The sequence below is a fragment of the Grammomys surdaster genome, unplaced genomic scaffold, assembly GCF_004785775.1.
Source record: "Grammomys surdaster isolate TR1022 unplaced genomic scaffold, NIH_TR_1.0 310, whole genome shotgun sequence".
In the NCBI taxonomy this organism is placed as follows: domain Eukaryota; kingdom Metazoa; phylum Chordata; class Mammalia; order Rodentia; family Muridae; genus Grammomys; species Grammomys surdaster.
In genome coordinates this window covers 437,109-454,156 of record NW_021604729.1, presented here as the reverse complement: position 1 = coordinate 454,156, position 17,048 = coordinate 437,109, and the positions used below count along the sequence as shown (strand labels likewise).

The following is a 17,048-nucleotide window of genomic DNA, read 5'->3' as shown; positions in this document are numbered from 1 at the left end:
TATCCTGCCTTAGTGGGGGTACTTACCCGGACCTCTGATTAATCATGGGCAGCCCTCAGAAGACCCCAAGCTTAAAAAGTGAAAGTCACCACGTTGAGACCAACCTAAAATCTAAGCCACACTGTTTATTTTTCTCCAAAGTATAGAGGATACAAGCCATATGCCAGGGTCTGTGAACACTGGGCTGAAGGTGTCTTCTCATTCCTATGGGAACCCAGCCTGTTCCCATGGTAACTCTCAGAGGCACTCCTGCTTTTCAGGCAGGGTTGGAGGAGTATGGAGTGGTTCAGTCTCCTCTGCAGCCTCCTGTCCTAGTAGGTGGGCAGGACCAGAGTTAATACCAATCTCCTATTACAAAGATGGAGAAGGAGGTTCTGGGATGGAGAGGGGCAATGGTGGGCTTAGACCTAAGGACACCAGGGAGCCAAGAGGTGCTAGATTAGTCTTATGTCACGGAGTTCAACACTTTAGTTTCCAGATGGGAAAATGAAAACCCTAAGATGTAACAGCAGATGACAAAGGACAGAGCCGGTCTTGGGAGCTAGGAACCTGGAGGTCAGGCCTTGCTGTGTGGTAGGGCCAGAGCTCTGTGCCTCTGAAATGTCAGTCTATTCTGGAACATTCTGAGCTCTCTGTGCTTAATGATCTTGAAGGCAAACCCATGAAACCTCCGTGAAGCCAAGATTTCCCATGACGAGCAGAGGACTGCAGAGGAGCATACAGGACGTCTATGCCAGGTGACAGGGCTGGGGATGGGGAGGTGATTAAGGACACACCCTGGACTCCAGCTTTATGTCTGTTTTGGAAAGACACTACTGGAGGAAATGGGAAACAGATGGAACACTTCGCTCAGTGACACAGTGCACGTGGTTTGGAAAGCCTCACTGCGCAACTGCTGCCTCAGATGGACAAGGTGAGAGTGGAGAGACAGACGCTGGGTAGAGTGGGAAGCCTGGACTCCAACCTGCAGAAGTTTCAATCTCCTACTCCGATGACTCCTTGGGCATATATGCCACGTTGTCATAGGCAGGGGGCGGAGAGACTGCTGGGCTGGGGATGTTGAAATCCGTGCCAAAGGCATTAGGTAGGAAAATCACAGACTGCAAAGAAAAAACATCCCCAGTTCTGGGTGGCTCTGCGGTCTTCGGGGAGTGTTGCAATAGTGCCACCCTGTGGGCACTCTGAGAACAGCAGCTTTCACACACAAGCATTGTGTAATTGACATTTCAACAAACATTTTCTAGGGTCAGTTATGAGTTAGGGCGTGGACACACCGGAGCTAGCAAAGTAGACAAAATCTCTTTTTCCTAGAGGCTAGTGAGCTGGAATTTCCTCTCTGGACAGTCGCTGCTGAACTCGGGGCTTCTATAGCTCTAGCCTGAACATGGCGCTGGTCCCTGGCTGCTTCCACACGGGCACCTTGAATCTAGTTCATCCTCCTGCTCCAACCTTAAATGGCACCCGCCAGCCCCCCCCCACCCCCCGCTGCATTTTCCTGCCCAGGCAAGCATTTGTGCTATCAGTACCCGCTCTTCCTACGCTCTTTTTGTCCACCCGCCTCCTATCTTTCCCTGAAAAACTGAGCTTAACTTCCAATGAGCCATGCTGTCTTTTCTAATGTGTCTATCTGTTGGCAGTCTGTGCACAACTCCGTGCAAGGTGTGCTCCTCGCCCTCCCCAACCCTGTCATCCGACTCCGGAAAGATCTCAGCTCTGCCAATAGTGTTGGCGCCCCCTGTGGCCACGGGGTGAATAGTCCCATGTCACAATTTGAGGGTCTCATCACAGCTCAGCCACAAAGGGGAAGTGGGAGGGGCTGCAGGCTTAACCTCTTCCTAGACAACAGATTCCGTCAGGGGCTCTCGACGTGATGTGAGAGTACTCACTGCGTTAGTTTGGGCACGAGTGGCTTGGCACCCAAAGTGGGTGGCAATGACAGCAATGAAGAACTCCAGGATGGTGAAGATGGTCAACACGGCAAGGTAGCCCCTGCCCACATCCTGAGGACCCAAACCCACAGTCAAGACAAACAGAGTGTTTGAAAGTAAAGAGACCCCCGGACCAAGAATAACTTCCCCTGGCAAGAGGCAGAGGTGTACCTGGATCCAGCCTTCCTTACTCCAGCCTTGGTCCTCACTCCTTCTATTCTACCAGGCCTCATCCCCTCCCAACCCCCCACTACTCCCCTCCACTGCTTGGACACTAGGGTAGGGTCATGGTGTCAGTACACTCATGAGGTCTACTGGAGCAGCAGGCTCTGCAACTAGCCCAGGACTGCAGACTCTTGGGTCTTCCCTAGTCCTGGCTGGCTATAGCCCTCATCTCTCTGGGTTTATCATCCCTTGGGATATCTGCCAACATACCCAGTTAGTGACACCAAAGTCCATGAGAAGAATGGCTGTCCCCGCAAAGGCTGCCATGGCACTGAGGATGTTGGTTCCCAGACTGCTCCTCACCTGTGAGAGGGAGAGAAGCAACAAGAAGAGGCAAAGAGAAAGGCCACTCACTGTGCCCAGTCTCCTGCACCCTCCTTCCTGGCCCAGGGGCTAGGGGCCATGAGCCTTGCAGGAGGCTGGGTTTCCTTTTCCCATTCTTTCTCTTCTCCTTCCCTGAGACTCCCAAGAGGAAGCCCTAATGCCTCCCTCTGCTTCTTCCATCCTCTCGGGAGCTTCTGAGAAGGAGGCCTAACCTTCTTAGTGGCTTTCCTGGGACATATTTGCACATGTGTCTGCCCCCTCCCCAAACTTGTCTTCCCCCAGACTCAGGCCCACCCACTAAGACAACTTGCTGGCTATTCTCCTGGGGACTTTTCCTGCATCTGTCTCTTCTGAGTGTCTGTGAGGACTTTATTTCTAGACTCTTACCATCCACCTTGGGTGACATTTTGTAAGTGCCCCATCTTCTTCTTCTGTATGTGGATGTCTAAATTCCTTCTGTGGACACTTAGACAATCCCCAAGGAATGCTTGTTGAATGGGCCAAATGAGTGGGCAGATGGGAGTGGAGTCCTGAGTGGCACCCAGGTGAGTGGGCACCGTCCCCATCCCTGGCTCTCTCTGTGTTCATTCAGACTTACCAGGCAACTGGTGTGGTTCCTCTCAGCTGCTACAGAAAGGGACCCAGAGATGATAAACTGTAATGGGAAGAGAAATCCCAACTGGGTTTTGGCTGGGACACTGAGCAGGGAACATTATACCTAGGCTCCATCAAGAAGGTAACAGTAGAGGACCATCAGCTTCCTTATCTGCATCATGGCCAGGCATCTTGGATATATCCCTAAAATGCCTTAGTGGTTCTGTAAGAGGCCCCTGTCCTTGGGGATGGTAGCACATGACTTTAATCCTAGTACTTGGGAAACAGAGGCAAGTGACTCTGTGAGTTCAAGGCCTGCCTGCTCTACATAGTGAGTTCCAGGACAGCCAGGGCAACAAATAGAGACCCTGTCTCAAAAAACAAAACAAACGACAAAAACAAACACACAAAGAGGCCTCTGTCTTGAGACCTCAAGCCATGGTTTACTAGGCGTGCATTTTTGTTGACATTATATTACTAAAGTGTATTCACCTTTCCTTCAAATATTCACTCATCAAATATTTACTAAGTAGCAGTTGGGTGTCAAGAACAAGAAGGAAGAGATCCTTCTTTCACGTGCATGTGAGGGCACATGCACGCATGCCTCTCTCTCTCTCTCTCTCTCTCTCTCTCTCTCTCTCTCTGTACTTGTGCATCATATGTGCCTCTGTGCTAAGGTCAACCTTGGGTGTCATTCCTCCTCAGGAGCTGCCTACTTTGGTTTTTGAGATACGACCTCTTATGTGGACTTGGGCTCACTGACTGTGTCAGGGTGGTTGACCAGTGACTCGCGGGGAGGGCTGCTGGTCTCTGTCTCTCCAGCTCTGGGTTTCCAAGCCCAGGTTGGCTTTTGACAAGGGTGATGGAGGTAAGGATTCAAGCCCCCGTTCGTGCCATGCAAATGCATTACACTCTGAACTCTCCCCACCCTGAGAGGTTCTAAGATAATTACTGAATTTGGAGCTATATCTGCCCACCTAGGCCTGAGGACCCTGTTGTCTCTCGAGAGACTGACAAACAGGCTTTTGTTTATTATCCCCTCCTACCAAGGAGTAGTGCACATTTTGTGACAGATTTTGAAACAGGAGGGATCTTAAAGAAAGTGCTACCTTTGTTTCTTCACAAGGCAGTGCCCACCTTAGTTTCCTGCTTGCTAACTTGTTCCTCTCTCTTGGGCCCACTTTGGACCACTAGAAGAAGCAGGGCTTAGAGCTTGTTCCCAGCCATTTAGCTCTGGCTGTGAAGTTTCAGCAGCGTTGGCATCTCTGAACTCCACTTTTAAAGGCTTCTTGAGCTTGGGCTCTGGTGTGTGAGGATTTTCCCTGTCTAATTACATTAAAATATTACTGCAGCAGGAGGCCTGTGATTGGACAGGGAAAAGGGAGGCGGAGCTAAGAGGTGGAGAGAGAGGGAGTGTCTCAGGAGAGAGGGGGAGAATCAAGATGGAGGACAGACAGAAAGAAGATCCTGAACCAGTGTGGCTTTAAATAACCATAGGTAGATATGATTTCATATAGGGATAGGATGATTAGGGTAACTTGTCTGTTTTAGGTGGGCAGCTTGTACCATTATCAATTGGCCTTGAAATTATTGTGTGGGCATCTTGTGAATTGAGAATTTATTGATATATAAATCTGACTGGTTAATTATAAACTTTAAGAGTTTTGATTTTACCAGGTTACTGGGTATTGTGATATCTAACCTTGAGGTGAGCGGTTGCTGCATGGGACGGTGGAGGCAGCAGAGTTGTCAGGCAGAGGAGAGATTTTGGAGTTCTGTGTTAGAGTCTCCAGGAGATAATAACAGGCTGGCTATTGCTGCCAGTACATAGCTGGCCAGCTTCCTGGGGCTGAGAGTTGCTGGCAGTAGCATGGGAAGCCTGTCAGTCTCTTTTTAATTATTTCCCACAACAGTCTGGGATATGCAGAGGGGACTCCACTGTCATACACGGCAGAGCTTCAGTGAAAACCCATTAAGCTCGTCTGAAAGCCCGTGCTTCCTGGAGGTAGCTGGAGGCTCCCCATGACCAGAGGCACTGGCACCTTTGGTAGAGGCACAGATAGCAGTGCCACCTTGCAAACGCCCTCTCTTTGGGATCTTGGTGTGGACAAAGAAGGCCTCATTTGGTTCTCCATTGAGGTATTGCCAGAAGAATGGACATAGGGCAGGGAGACTCCCTAGGGAGCAGCTCAGGCAGGGCTGGAACCCACAGAGGGAACTGAGGGGTTTCTGCTGAGTGTCGGGTTAGGACTCAGGTAGTCCAGGTGTGATTAGGACACTGGCCTACTGGCTCCTCACTCGTAGTTTCTGGTAGAATTCTACTTGTTTACTGGGGATGGGTCAAGCTGAGGTTTCTGGTGAGTGATAACTATTACTCCCATGTTAGTCTGGTTGGGGGGGGGGAGTTGAGTAAAACTCTGACATAGGATGAGCTATGGCTAGGAAAATTCTGGGAGTGGGACAGGGCGAGGTGACCTGGGCAAGATCACTCCCTAGCCAAGGATGGCTACTCCCACACTCACACAAGCTCCTCCCCAGAAGGGGACGCCACTTTCAATGAAGAGCATCCCCAGGTGGCCTCGTCGAACCATAAGCAGGACGCTGCCAAAGCCAAGGTGAATGAGGCCGATCAGGATCTGCACCGTCTGTGGGAAGCAGAAAAGGCTCAGGCTACCGACCTGGGCCCCTGAGCTCCACACTGCCCTCTGCCGTCCTGCAGACTTGACTTTCCACGGCTTCTGGGGAATGATCAGGAGGCTGAGGCCAGACTTTTAATTAAGATAGAACCAGCTCTTCTCAGACTAAGAGGAGCTCCAGGCTAAGGCAGGACTAGGGTTGCCCAGCACGACTCTGATTTACTTTTCTGATGTTCTTAGCCTTGATTCCTTGACTCTCAGCACACTGGTACCAATCGCCTACTTCCTGTTGTCTTTCCGTAGCCCATCCTGGGATTGGGGGTTACAGCTGCTTCCACTGGCTGAAATTTCCACTTGATTTTTTTTTCCATCTCCCTCCCTCTCAGCCACCTCTTATCTTTACCTCCTCCTGTTTCTTCTATTTTCCAGCACCCCATGGAAACATTCCCAGAAGTGGGATGGTTTTCCTAAGGGTGGGGACTCTCTGGGGAGTTCTGCTGCATTGCCTTTCAAACATTTTTATTTTTTAGCAATTCATGTGCCGATTTATTCATCATTTATTTTAAAAGGCTGTAAAACGTATCATCTATCTTATCTATCAATCACCACCCATTATGTATAGTATATTCTCTCATCTACTTGTCTTACCTTCATATTCTATCGTATTTATCCATCCCACCTATCTGTCACCTACCAATCATATTTATCAATCATCCACTTTCATATTCATCTACCATCTGTCTTTCATCTATCTATATCATCTATCTAATCTACATTTTATTCCTTCTTTTTTTTTTTTTTTTTTTTTTTTTGGTTTTTCGAGACAGGGTTTCTCTGTGTAGTTCTGGCTGTCCTGGAACTCACTCTGTAGACCAGGCTGGCCTCGAACTCAGAAATCCGCCTGTCTCTGCCTCCCGAGTGCTGGGATTAAAGGCGTGCGCCACCACTGCCCGGCTCATTTTATTCCTTCTTAGAGACCTATCTATCACTATATTTGAGATGGAGAAGGGCTTGGAAGCCGCACTTCCTGTACTGTTAGCTCTACAGGAGTTGGCTCCGCCTATCATTTCATTCTCATCCCTTGTCAGTCCTTCCTTTATTCATTATATTCCAGCCATGTCAGTATTCTGTAACTCTTCTGACAAGCCACACCCATTTCTGCTTCAGGGCCTTTGCATTTGCTGGTCTTCATTATAGCTAATCCTACCCTTCACCCATCCTTCTGCCCATCCCGCTCTTGCTGGGCTGGCTTTAACACATAAGATTTAGCCTCAGTATCATCTCCCCAGAGGGATATTTCTGTCCTTGCTAGCGTAGCCGTCTGTCTCCCATCCATCATCCTTAATCCTCTTTGGAGTTCTGGTCGTTTACTAATTTATTGGGTAAGTTCTAAAGGGGAAGGGAATCCTTGCCTGTCTAGTGCATGAATGAATTCTCACATTTATCCCCTGCCTCCACATCTCCCCATTGAGCATGAAGCACGCTATGTTGCCTGCCCAGCAATTTTGTCTCAAGTCATATGACAAGCTGCCCTTACCCCTAATGCTTTGGGTTCTCCGGTCAAGAACGTCTCCATTGGTCTAAGATCAGGTGGCTGGGTGGCCCTGGGGGCCTGCGCCCCCAGCGGTGACTCTTCGAACTGCATGATCCCTGGAGGCTGGCACATGGAGGTGGGCAGAATGGCTGGAGGTGGGCGGAGGCCACTGGCGTTGCTGGGCGGGATGACAACGAAGACACCATTGCTGGCAGGAGGTGCAGACATCGTGTTCAGAGAGCCTGGGGGACGAAGGCTCAGGAGATAACAAGGCAGTAATGGTGATCCCCATAAGGCTGTCGGTTGATAAATGGCATATCTCCCTGCTCTTGCTAACTGAAGTTAGGATGTAGTAGAGTCCAAATTTTTAGCTAGAGCCGGGGCAAGAGAAGAGACTACAGAAGTGAAGTGGGCTCTTGGCTCTTTTGACTTGACTCTTAGGCTTTTTGGACTCTTGATTTCGCCTATATTACATGAATCGAATTTCTATCTCCTCTCTCTCTCTCTCTCTCTCTCTCTCTCTCTCTCTCTCTCCTCTCTCTCTCTCTCTCTCTCTCTCTCATGTATATGAGTACACCATTGCTCTCTTCAGACACACCAGAAGAGGGCATCAGACCCCACTGCAGATGGTTATGAGCCACCATGTGGTTGCTGGGAATTGAACTCAGTTCCTCTGGAAGAGCAGTCACTCTTAACCATTGAGCCATCTCTCCAGCCCGGGAATTTTATTGTCAATGCTGGGTATGGAACCCAGCCTGCACGTAAGGCAAGCCCAGCATTGCTGAGCCACATCCTTAGCCCAAGTGGAACTTTTGAGAGAAGCATCTATTTAAGCACCCTCCTTTCCCTAGAGAGGGTGAGTGACGGCTCAAGAGCACACAGCTTGGCAAGGTGGAGCTTAGCTGAAGTACCAATTTTATTCATGGAAAGAGAAGGACTAGGTAGGATGTGCCTCTTCTTCCCTTCCTCTAGGCCTACATCTGTTGACTATGGATACATAACTACCCGGGGGCAACATCCTGCTCTATTTGACTACCCAAGGAGTAACCCACTATTGTAGCCAAGATAAAGAAGGATTATGAAAGCCTTAGGTGTGGCTGGCCTGGGAAATACTCTAGGGAACATTGACCTGTTACTCAGGGTGCTGCAGTTACTAATCTAGTGGATTATATGACGCTAAACAGCCATCTGCCTTGCTGTTTTGCACATGTGGTGAAGAACCCAGCAGGCCAAGTCACAGCTCTATGACAGAAGCCAGGATTTGAACCCTGGCCCATGTAGCTACTGTGAGACAAGGGGCAAGATGGCCACCTCCTCCTGCCTCACTTTTCTGACAAAAGCATAGGGAGAAGGGCACTAGAACCTATCACATTATAGGCCTGGTAAAGGCCACAATTTACACAGTGAATTGTAGCATCTTCATCTGAAGCATTTTTAAACACATTATCTATCGAACACACAAATATGTATTTACCCATCCATGGCTTGTAGGACTGTGGTTTGTGTTCATGAGTCATTGCAGCTGGAAGGTCACACAGCCTGTGAGGACCAGGCTATGCTCTGCTTCAAGTTACTCCATATTGTGTAAAAGAGTGGCTTTGGGCTGTGCCCTGCCCTGGGTGACTGCCTTTGAGAGGCAGCATTTGACCCTCCTGTGAGTTCAAACAATGAGTCATGAGGACACTGTGTCTCATTGTGCACATAGGTACCACCACCACCTGCCCACCACCACCCATAGGGCACAAACAATTTACTCCTAAGGATGAAAAGTACCACCTGGACCCTATGAAGGGGACACCTTGCTCTGTAGTAGGGATGACCCCATTGACCTGGCATCCAACCACCCAGTGTGTGTGTCGTGGGACCAACAGGCAGAGTGCCTGGCTCCAGCTCAGCTCGGTTTCCAGCCTCCTGAATTTTTACCAGTCTGTGTCTTTGTCTGAACCAGCCCTGCACTTCTCTGTGGTCCTGCATCTCTGCAGCACCTCTCAGCTCTGCAGTCCTGTGTCCTCAGCTCTCCAGCTAGGGTCCTTAATATCTTATCCAACCAATGCAGTGATGCAGCACCCTTCTGTGTCTCTAGTAGCTCTCTGCCTCTGGTAAGGCCTCTTTAAACTGTGCTGTGAACTCTGTACTTTCGAGGTTATTCTTCAACACACACACGCACACGCGCACGCACACACACACTGAGGTGTATAAGGTGTGATCTGAGAGTTAACACTAATACTTACGATCAGAATAAAAGCACACATGTTAGTCAGCAGTCAGCTAGTAAGGAAAAATCGGGAGTATCTGGCAAATTGCAGCAAATGAAACTGACTTGATTTGTAAATTTATTGTTAGCCAATAACTTCTGGCACTGTGGACAACACAAATGTACCGAGCTATGTTTCTGCAATAGTTGGCTCTTGACATGGCCCATTTCCTGTGGATGTTTGAGGAACCTCAGTGGAGGAGCATCTTTATGCTAAAGAATGGCACATGTCACCTGTGTGTCCTCTGTGCCATTTGCTCTGTGATGGGCCTGACTCGTAGTGGTGACTGTAAAAACAAGGGTCCTGTTGGACCTGCCCTTGAGATGCATGGCTGGGTCTCCACAAAGCATGAAGCAGGGTTCTAGTGGCTGGAGTACCTCCAAGGGAAGGCAAAGGAGGCACGGGGTGAAATCTGCGGGCATGGGCATTTTCTATCCACTGTAGGTGATTAATAAGTGTTTCATGGGTTGGGCAGACAGCTTAGGAGGTAATGTGCTTGCTGTAGAGGCAAGAGGATCTACCTGAGTTGGAGTCCCAGAAACTCATGTACAAAGCTGGCTGTGGGCTCACACTTGTAAGCCTAGTGCTGAGGACACTTGGGACTCTCTGGCCCACTAGCCCAGCCTATTTGGTGAGCTCCAGACCAACAAGCTCCAGATTCTCTCTCAAAAAACAAAAGTAGTTGTCTTCTGAAGAGTGACATTTGGAGTGAACCTCTGGCCTCTGCATAAATGCATGTGCCTGAGTACCCCCAGCAGAGAGTCAGGACTGTGCACGACACATGCATACAATTGCACATATGTGAACATGCACATACATGTGCACATACACCCATGGATGCACATACATGCAAAAGAAGAGCATGTTTCAGGTAAATGTGTTATTGAACGTCAATCCCATGCAGAAGGTGGCTGAAGTCAGCTGATATCTTTAAGGGCTTTCTAACGTTTCTTCCAGCCAAATATGGGTAGCCAACATGTGATATCATGGGCAAGTGTCAAGGAATGGTGCTGTTACTTCTCACATGGTAGAGCTCTGGTTTCTAGGCCATCACACTGAAATGATTCTTAGCAAACAGTGCTTAAGACAGCACTGGCAACATTCCCTGTAGAGGCTCAGCTTGTAAAGGTTTTGGGCTTTGATCAAGTAGTTTCTGTTTTAAATAGGAGATGCCTCTCATAGTGTAAACCAGGCAATGAATGCATAAATAGGTGGGGCTGTGTTTCAATAAAGCTTTATTGACATGGTCAGATGGCCGGGATCCAGTTGATGGGCTGGGGTTTTCCAACTCCAACCTCAGAACACTGCCTGACCATAATAAATAGTTACTGAAATTTACTTGTTGCTTTAGATGTCAATTACACCAATTACTATGATTTGGAGTAAGAAGGAAAATAACATTGAGCTTCCAAATATTTCTATACAATGAAGATAAATATGTTGGTGGTGGCTTTGGCTAGAGTTTGGGTCCTTCAACGGCCCACATACTAGACAAAAGCTTGATATGACTGATAGGCTCAGGATGATATGACTGACAAGTGACAGAACCTTGCATTACTCTTCTTATTTCTTTGACTAAACACCCTAAACAAGCATGTGAAAGCAAGTTGGGTTTATTTTGACTTAGTGCTCAAGGGAATGTTGTCCATCATGCCAGGGACTGGGTGAGTCCATCACATCAGGCAGGAGTGAGGTGGCAGGCTGCACTACATCTGTAGTGAGGAAGCATCCAGAGTGGGCAGGGAGTAGGATGAGGCTATGAAACCTCAAGCCCTGGCTACAGTGAGCCACTCTCTCTAGAGAGGCTCCATCTCCTAAAGCTTCTGCAACTTTCCCAAATAGTGTCATCAGCTTGAGACCAAGACTTCAGGCACATGAGCCATAATGAGCTTGCAGGGGCTAGAGGCTGGGGGAGGGTCCTTGAAGAGGATTTGGGGATAGGACTTCTTCACTTACTAGCCACATACTCTGGCCATCAAGACTTACCTCCACACAGTCTCACATAGGCAACCAAATCTGGACCGAGCCAGAAGCAAACCTGGTCTCTCTCTATGTAGATCACCTCAGGCATTTGTTATAGCTATCGTGGCTGTTCCTCTCATCTCAGAGCTGGCAGTGAGGATCAGAAGTCAAAATGGGCTAGGCCGTTCTTAGATGCCGGCAAAGGGCTGTGGCATGTTTGTTTCTAAGTAGCATGGTTAGCAATCCTAGATCACTGCTGACCTTAGAAACTTGCTGAACTATTCACAGGGCCCAGCCTCACCCTGCCCCAGGTGATGGGATTAGCAGCACTTGCTGACCTTTTCCTGAGGACAGGATACTTCTGACACATTGCTTCTTACCTTCTCGGTGACCTGATAATTTCCACAATTTATCATCTAGGTGTGCTGACTGAGGCTTGCAGCAGAGAGGGGACGTGCTTAAGGTGACTCAGCTTGTAAACTTGAGGGGAAAGACTCAAGTCCAAGTCTCTCTGTATCCCAGCCTGCACCTGACTGTCACTGCTCCCTCCAGGGACAGTCTCTGTCATTCGCTCCATCATTCTAGCTATTGGATTCTGGGTGCCTTGGTGTTTGGTGTGGTCCTGTGACTTGTTTTAGTTGAAATCACTTGAGTGACAGTAAATTCACAACTTCTGAGCTAAGTGTTTAGTGACCAGTCCAGGGCATGATGGACAGACTTTCCTCTTTGTCACAGTAACCAGTCATCTTCCAGTAACTAGCCAGACATAGGGCTTTACGTGATTGAATTCCCAAGCAAGTAAAGTCCTCAGGGCTGTGAAGCAGGAGGAGGCGACCACCCTCTGTTGGCTTATGATGCTAAGATGGTGATAGGGCATAGCTGAGTTGGCAAAGTATTTGCAAGCCATGAGAACCCAAGTTCAATGCCCAGTCCCCACATAAAAATGCTGGGTGTGGTAGAGTTCTTAGAACCCCAGTGCTGAGGAGACAAAGCGAGGTGGAGCCAGTCTGGCCAAGCTGGCTACATGCAGACCAGTGAGAGACAAGGACAAAACAAGGTGGGTGGTGCCTGAGGAATGACACCTGACACTGTCCCCTGGCCTCTATATGTATGTGTGCACATGTGTACATGTACTTACACACATTGCATCTATACATACACACGCACACATACACAGACACTAAGCTATGTGTTCCTGAAGCATGCTCTAGCTTCTCCGGACCATTACATCCTCTAGAAATGGAGAAATAAATGTAAAGCACTGAGAAGACTCTATGTCCTCCAGGAGTCAAGAATATAGGAAGGAGCAGGAAATATATACAATTCAGGCTAACAAATCAGAGAGGGTGAATGCCCCCTTCAAAGTCACATAGCACCTCAGTGGCTGAACTGTGATAGATCCCAGAATTCCCACTTTCAGTAAGGACATTACTGACTTTAGAGAATTCATCCATTCCTGGGCCTGAATCCTTGTTTTGTCAGAGTGAGGGGAACCCATTGTTATATGTTCTTCCTTGGAACAATAGTTCAGTTAGGCTCAGCATTCACAGGTGATCAAATTAAAAGCCAAAGGGAGGTGACCCAGCCTGTCACTGCAGTGTTTCCCCAAGTAAGGCTGCTTAAAAGTTACTAAGGAAAGTTTAATGCCCCAGAGTCAGAAAACGCAGAATTTTAGGCTAAAAGGACACACTTGCTTTCATAGTTGCCATTTTACCATGAATAGGGGAAGATTATGTTTGAGGACCATGATACATGTACTGGGGACATTTCCTGAGGTCAGAAGGACCCTGGGCTCCCACTGGGCTCAAGTCACCCATCAGGGAACACTTGCGTCATTAACAGCATCTCTCCCAGGCGGGTGGTGAGAAACATGATCACACACAGACCCCCTGTGATGCTCAGGAGAAGAGAAACACCTACAGAAATAGGCTTTGCACCCTTGGCAGGCTAAGTGGCAAACCCAAGCAGGAATACATCCTGAGATTCACACTCTCCTGTCCCCTCAGCTCCACCAGAAGCCAGTGACTAATGTATCTGTGATATTCCAGGTGATTCCATCTCTGTGCTCCCATCTTTCTTACAAATAACCAGCCAGGATATCTCCAACACTCATGCATACATAGGAATGGAAGGAAGGAAAACCATTGCATCCTGCCTTAAGGGAACAGCTGGCTGGACACTCAGGGCATCCAGGGTGTCTGTGTTGATTATCAACTGCTAAATGAGCCGTGGTAACAACAGCCCTTCATGGAAAGCCCTTTGTAGTTTATAAAGAGCTCTCCTACAGACTCTAGAGCAACCCCGGGAAGGAGGTGCAGTGTGGGTTATTTTGTAGAGTAGGTGGAGGAGTGGGGCAGGTCGTGGGCCCGGAAGGCTGATGTGTTGGTCAGAGATGTCAGCTGAGACTAGACTCTGAAGTGAGTGATGTCACCAAGGAAGAGTGTCAGGGGACTTGCAAAAGGCAGGTGGCTGAGAAGCTGTAGGGTGGTTTTTTATACCCTTCCTCCCACTGTTGCAAGTAAGGTTGAAAGTAGGTTTGACACTGTAGAGGGAGGAGGGGAATATATCTCTGGTTATCTTTTGCCATGGCAGAGGGGCTGGCTCTGAGCAGCTTGTCATCTGAGAAAGTCACAGGTGGCTCTTTTCACTGGGTCTGCAGGTTCCCAGGTTGAGGGAGAGCTCTTTTATAGAGGGGGACATGGGAGAGAGATCTTTGCAATACACTGTGTCTCTGTAGAGACACCCCTTTAGAGAAGTTTCTACCAACTTACAAAGCACCCAGCAGGTACATGGCCCCATCCTCTTTCTCCTCCTTGCCCACTCCCCAGCCTTGGAGATGCCACTCTGGACAGCTACTGTGTGTGCAGCGAGGAAAGCAAGAAACAGCATGGGAAAAGATTAAAGCCAGCAAACACCCTTCGTACCTGATGAACCTGAGCTGAGGACCAGCCCCAGGTCAAGACATGTCACAGTACAAGACCAGGCAGGCTAGTTACTAAATTGCTGCTGTTTGGCCTGAGGGTGACTGGAAAAGCCACAGAATGCTTATGTGTCACCTTGCTACAATCTCTGTGAATTTTTAAAAATTAATATAAACAGTTTTACTTGGGAATAGCTATTTGTGTCATAGAATATAAAATTTGATTTATACACTATAAAAAAGAACCAAAATTCAAATTGAAAAGAACTTTACAGAACACACACACACACACACACACACACACACACACATACCCATACGCACAGAGCAAAGCCCCTTACACTCCAGAAAGAGACTAATGCTCAGCTACCAGCATCTGGCCCCATGCTTCATAAGGAGGAAGCCTTCAGTCCTCCAGGGCCTCTGCTGTTAACAGTCTCAGTGGCATAGGCATTTGTAGTGATGGGCTGCCCCAGCATGCTAGCTGGAGCACCCTTGGGGAGCCAGCACTTGTCTAGGGCATCTCTAGAGAGCCTCTTCTTCCACCCAGGTCCCAGAGCAGCTTTGCCTATTTCCCCCTTGGAGTTGCTTTTTGAGGGGAGGTGTTGGCAGCTAGAAGGGAGTGCCTCTAAGGGGTGGGGATTCGGGAACGAAATACTTGACAACACATCTGAGACTTGACAGCTTGGCTTGTAGTTAAGTCACAGACCCTGCATTCAGCCCAGTAAGAATCCACATTACTATCTGGTGAGACGAAGTAGCTGAGTGTTTGTGGGCAAACTGCCTAACCTCTCTGAGCCACAGTTTTTCTGAATATCATAAAGTGGCTGTGTAGTAGTAGGGTGAGGTGTTTCAGGCTTCTAAGGGGTTTCTATACATATATCCTGGGTCTGCAGCTGTTTCTCAAACTAGGCAAGAACTTGCATCTGTGTAAGTCTCCTCTGTGGCACCAGGTATCTTGTTTCCAGTCTCAGCTTTTCCAGGACAGCCCAGGCCCTCCCCACTGCCCCAGAAGTGATATAAACTGTCCCACCAGATGTAAACATGCCGTGGGGAAGCAGGTCTCTCAGTCATTTTCTCCTGCCCCCAGGCTGGACCTCATATAACCCATGGCCTTCTTCTATACCCCTTGGCTCCCTGCCCTCGAAGCTGAACACCAGGGCCAGCCAACTCCTTTCCTCCACTAATACTGCCCATCTCCAAATGACACAGTATTTGTTGAGAAGACTTTTCTAGCCGTGACCCTGGCCATGTCCTTTTCCTCTCGATAGAGAAGGGACAGGCAGGACACCTGTGCATGGATAGAACCACCTGACTAGGTTGGACATCTAACCTGAGCTGGCTTCTGGAGGAAGGGAGTCTCTATTTCTTGGGAGGGTGATTGTCTGTCTGGGGTCCCTGGCAGGTACCCAAGTGATCTCTGGAGTTGGCTTTGAGGAGAGAAGACAGACAGCCTTCTTTTGTCCCCCTTCACTGTGCAGTGGGTCTCTTGTTGCCCTGAGCTGGAGTCTGTGGAATCCCACTTCTCAATCTTACTGTCAGGTGGGTTTCCTTCAGTGATTCCCTCTCTCACCCTGGGGGCCTCCACAAACCCCTGCCTCTTCTCCAGTTCTGTTCCCTGGGTGATCTTTCTGGAAGGATGATGGGGGTACTCACCGGCTTGCCACGGCTGCTGTGCAGGCTGCTGACTCCCCTCTGCCTCTGCGCTCCCACATTCACACATCATGCTGTGAAAACCTTGCTATTCGTGTGGGGCTTAGAAATCACTGTTTAGGAGCTGCGCCTCTGGTAGGTTCTCAGTTCTTCCCAGATCTGAGGCCTCCGCCTGTCTCCCAGAGGTGGGGGCCAGAGGAAGCTACTTGTGTGGTCACTGGCCTCCAAAGGGCCCCCAAAGTACCCTAGTCCCTTGCTTCAGTCTGTGGAAGGGAACACCAAGGCTCAGAGAAGAAAGTGATTTGTTGGGCACCCACTACTAGTGTCTGAACTAGGATGTAGACCGATATGGCTTTCACCTTCTCCTTCAGCTCACTGAGATGCCCTGAGAGGCTTGAGCAGGCTGTCTCTGTTCTGCCTACCCAGGTTTGACCACAGTTAGACAGGGGGCCCAGGAGGTTCACAGCTTTCGGGTGGCAGATGACTGAGGATGTAATCACAAATATTTCTCTGAATACGTGTTAGTATATGTGTATTTTGTATACACAGTACCCTTCAAATGCTTGGCAAATTTGCCTGTGAGTTTCTGGGTCCAGGATCTCACACAATAGCTTCTGGGGCAACTGGGAAGCCACAATGATTAGGTAGGACCTAAGGTTCAGACGCCCTGAACACCCTGGATACAGGCCTGGGCCGGCTCTCAGCTAACCTTGGGATAGATCAGTGTGGCAGGTTGAATGTAAAAAAAAAAAAAAATAGCCTTAGTCCCCAGTCCTTTGTGTGTTTACACCTGCAGAGAGGGTCTGAGTTGTTTTCCTCAAAACTGGCCTGCCCTGTGACTTCCTCTGCCAACAGGAAGTGGGAGCCACAAGAGATTTTATCTGCTGGATACTCTGTGAGCTCTACACTGAACAGTCCTGGCTTCCCCGATGCAGGATGATGCAACATAACTCAATTGTGGCTGGCGAGGCCCCACACTTGCAGTTATGGTCAGCAAGGCCATAGGACCAGCCTTTC

At 48.9% G+C, this 17,048-nt stretch overlaps 1 protein-coding gene across 1 annotated transcript; it reads right to left on the bottom strand.

Moving 5' to 3' along the window:
• Nucleotides 1–426: 426 nt before the first annotated feature.
• Nucleotides 427–16,093, bottom strand: Ms4a15 (membrane spanning 4-domains A15). The gene is made up of 7 exons (XM_028777570.1): nucleotides 16,035–16,093; nucleotides 7,245–7,419; nucleotides 5,594–5,716; nucleotides 3,076–3,132; nucleotides 2,364–2,456; nucleotides 1,887–2,000; nucleotides 427–1,100 (listed from the first exon to the last, which is right to left on the bottom strand). Exons 1-7 carry the CDS (start codon nucleotides 16,091–16,093, stop codon nucleotides 984–986), a joined length of 738 nt encoding a protein of 245 aa, XP_028633403.1. The 3' UTR covers nucleotides 427–983.
• Nucleotides 16,094–17,048: the final 955 nt, after the last annotated feature.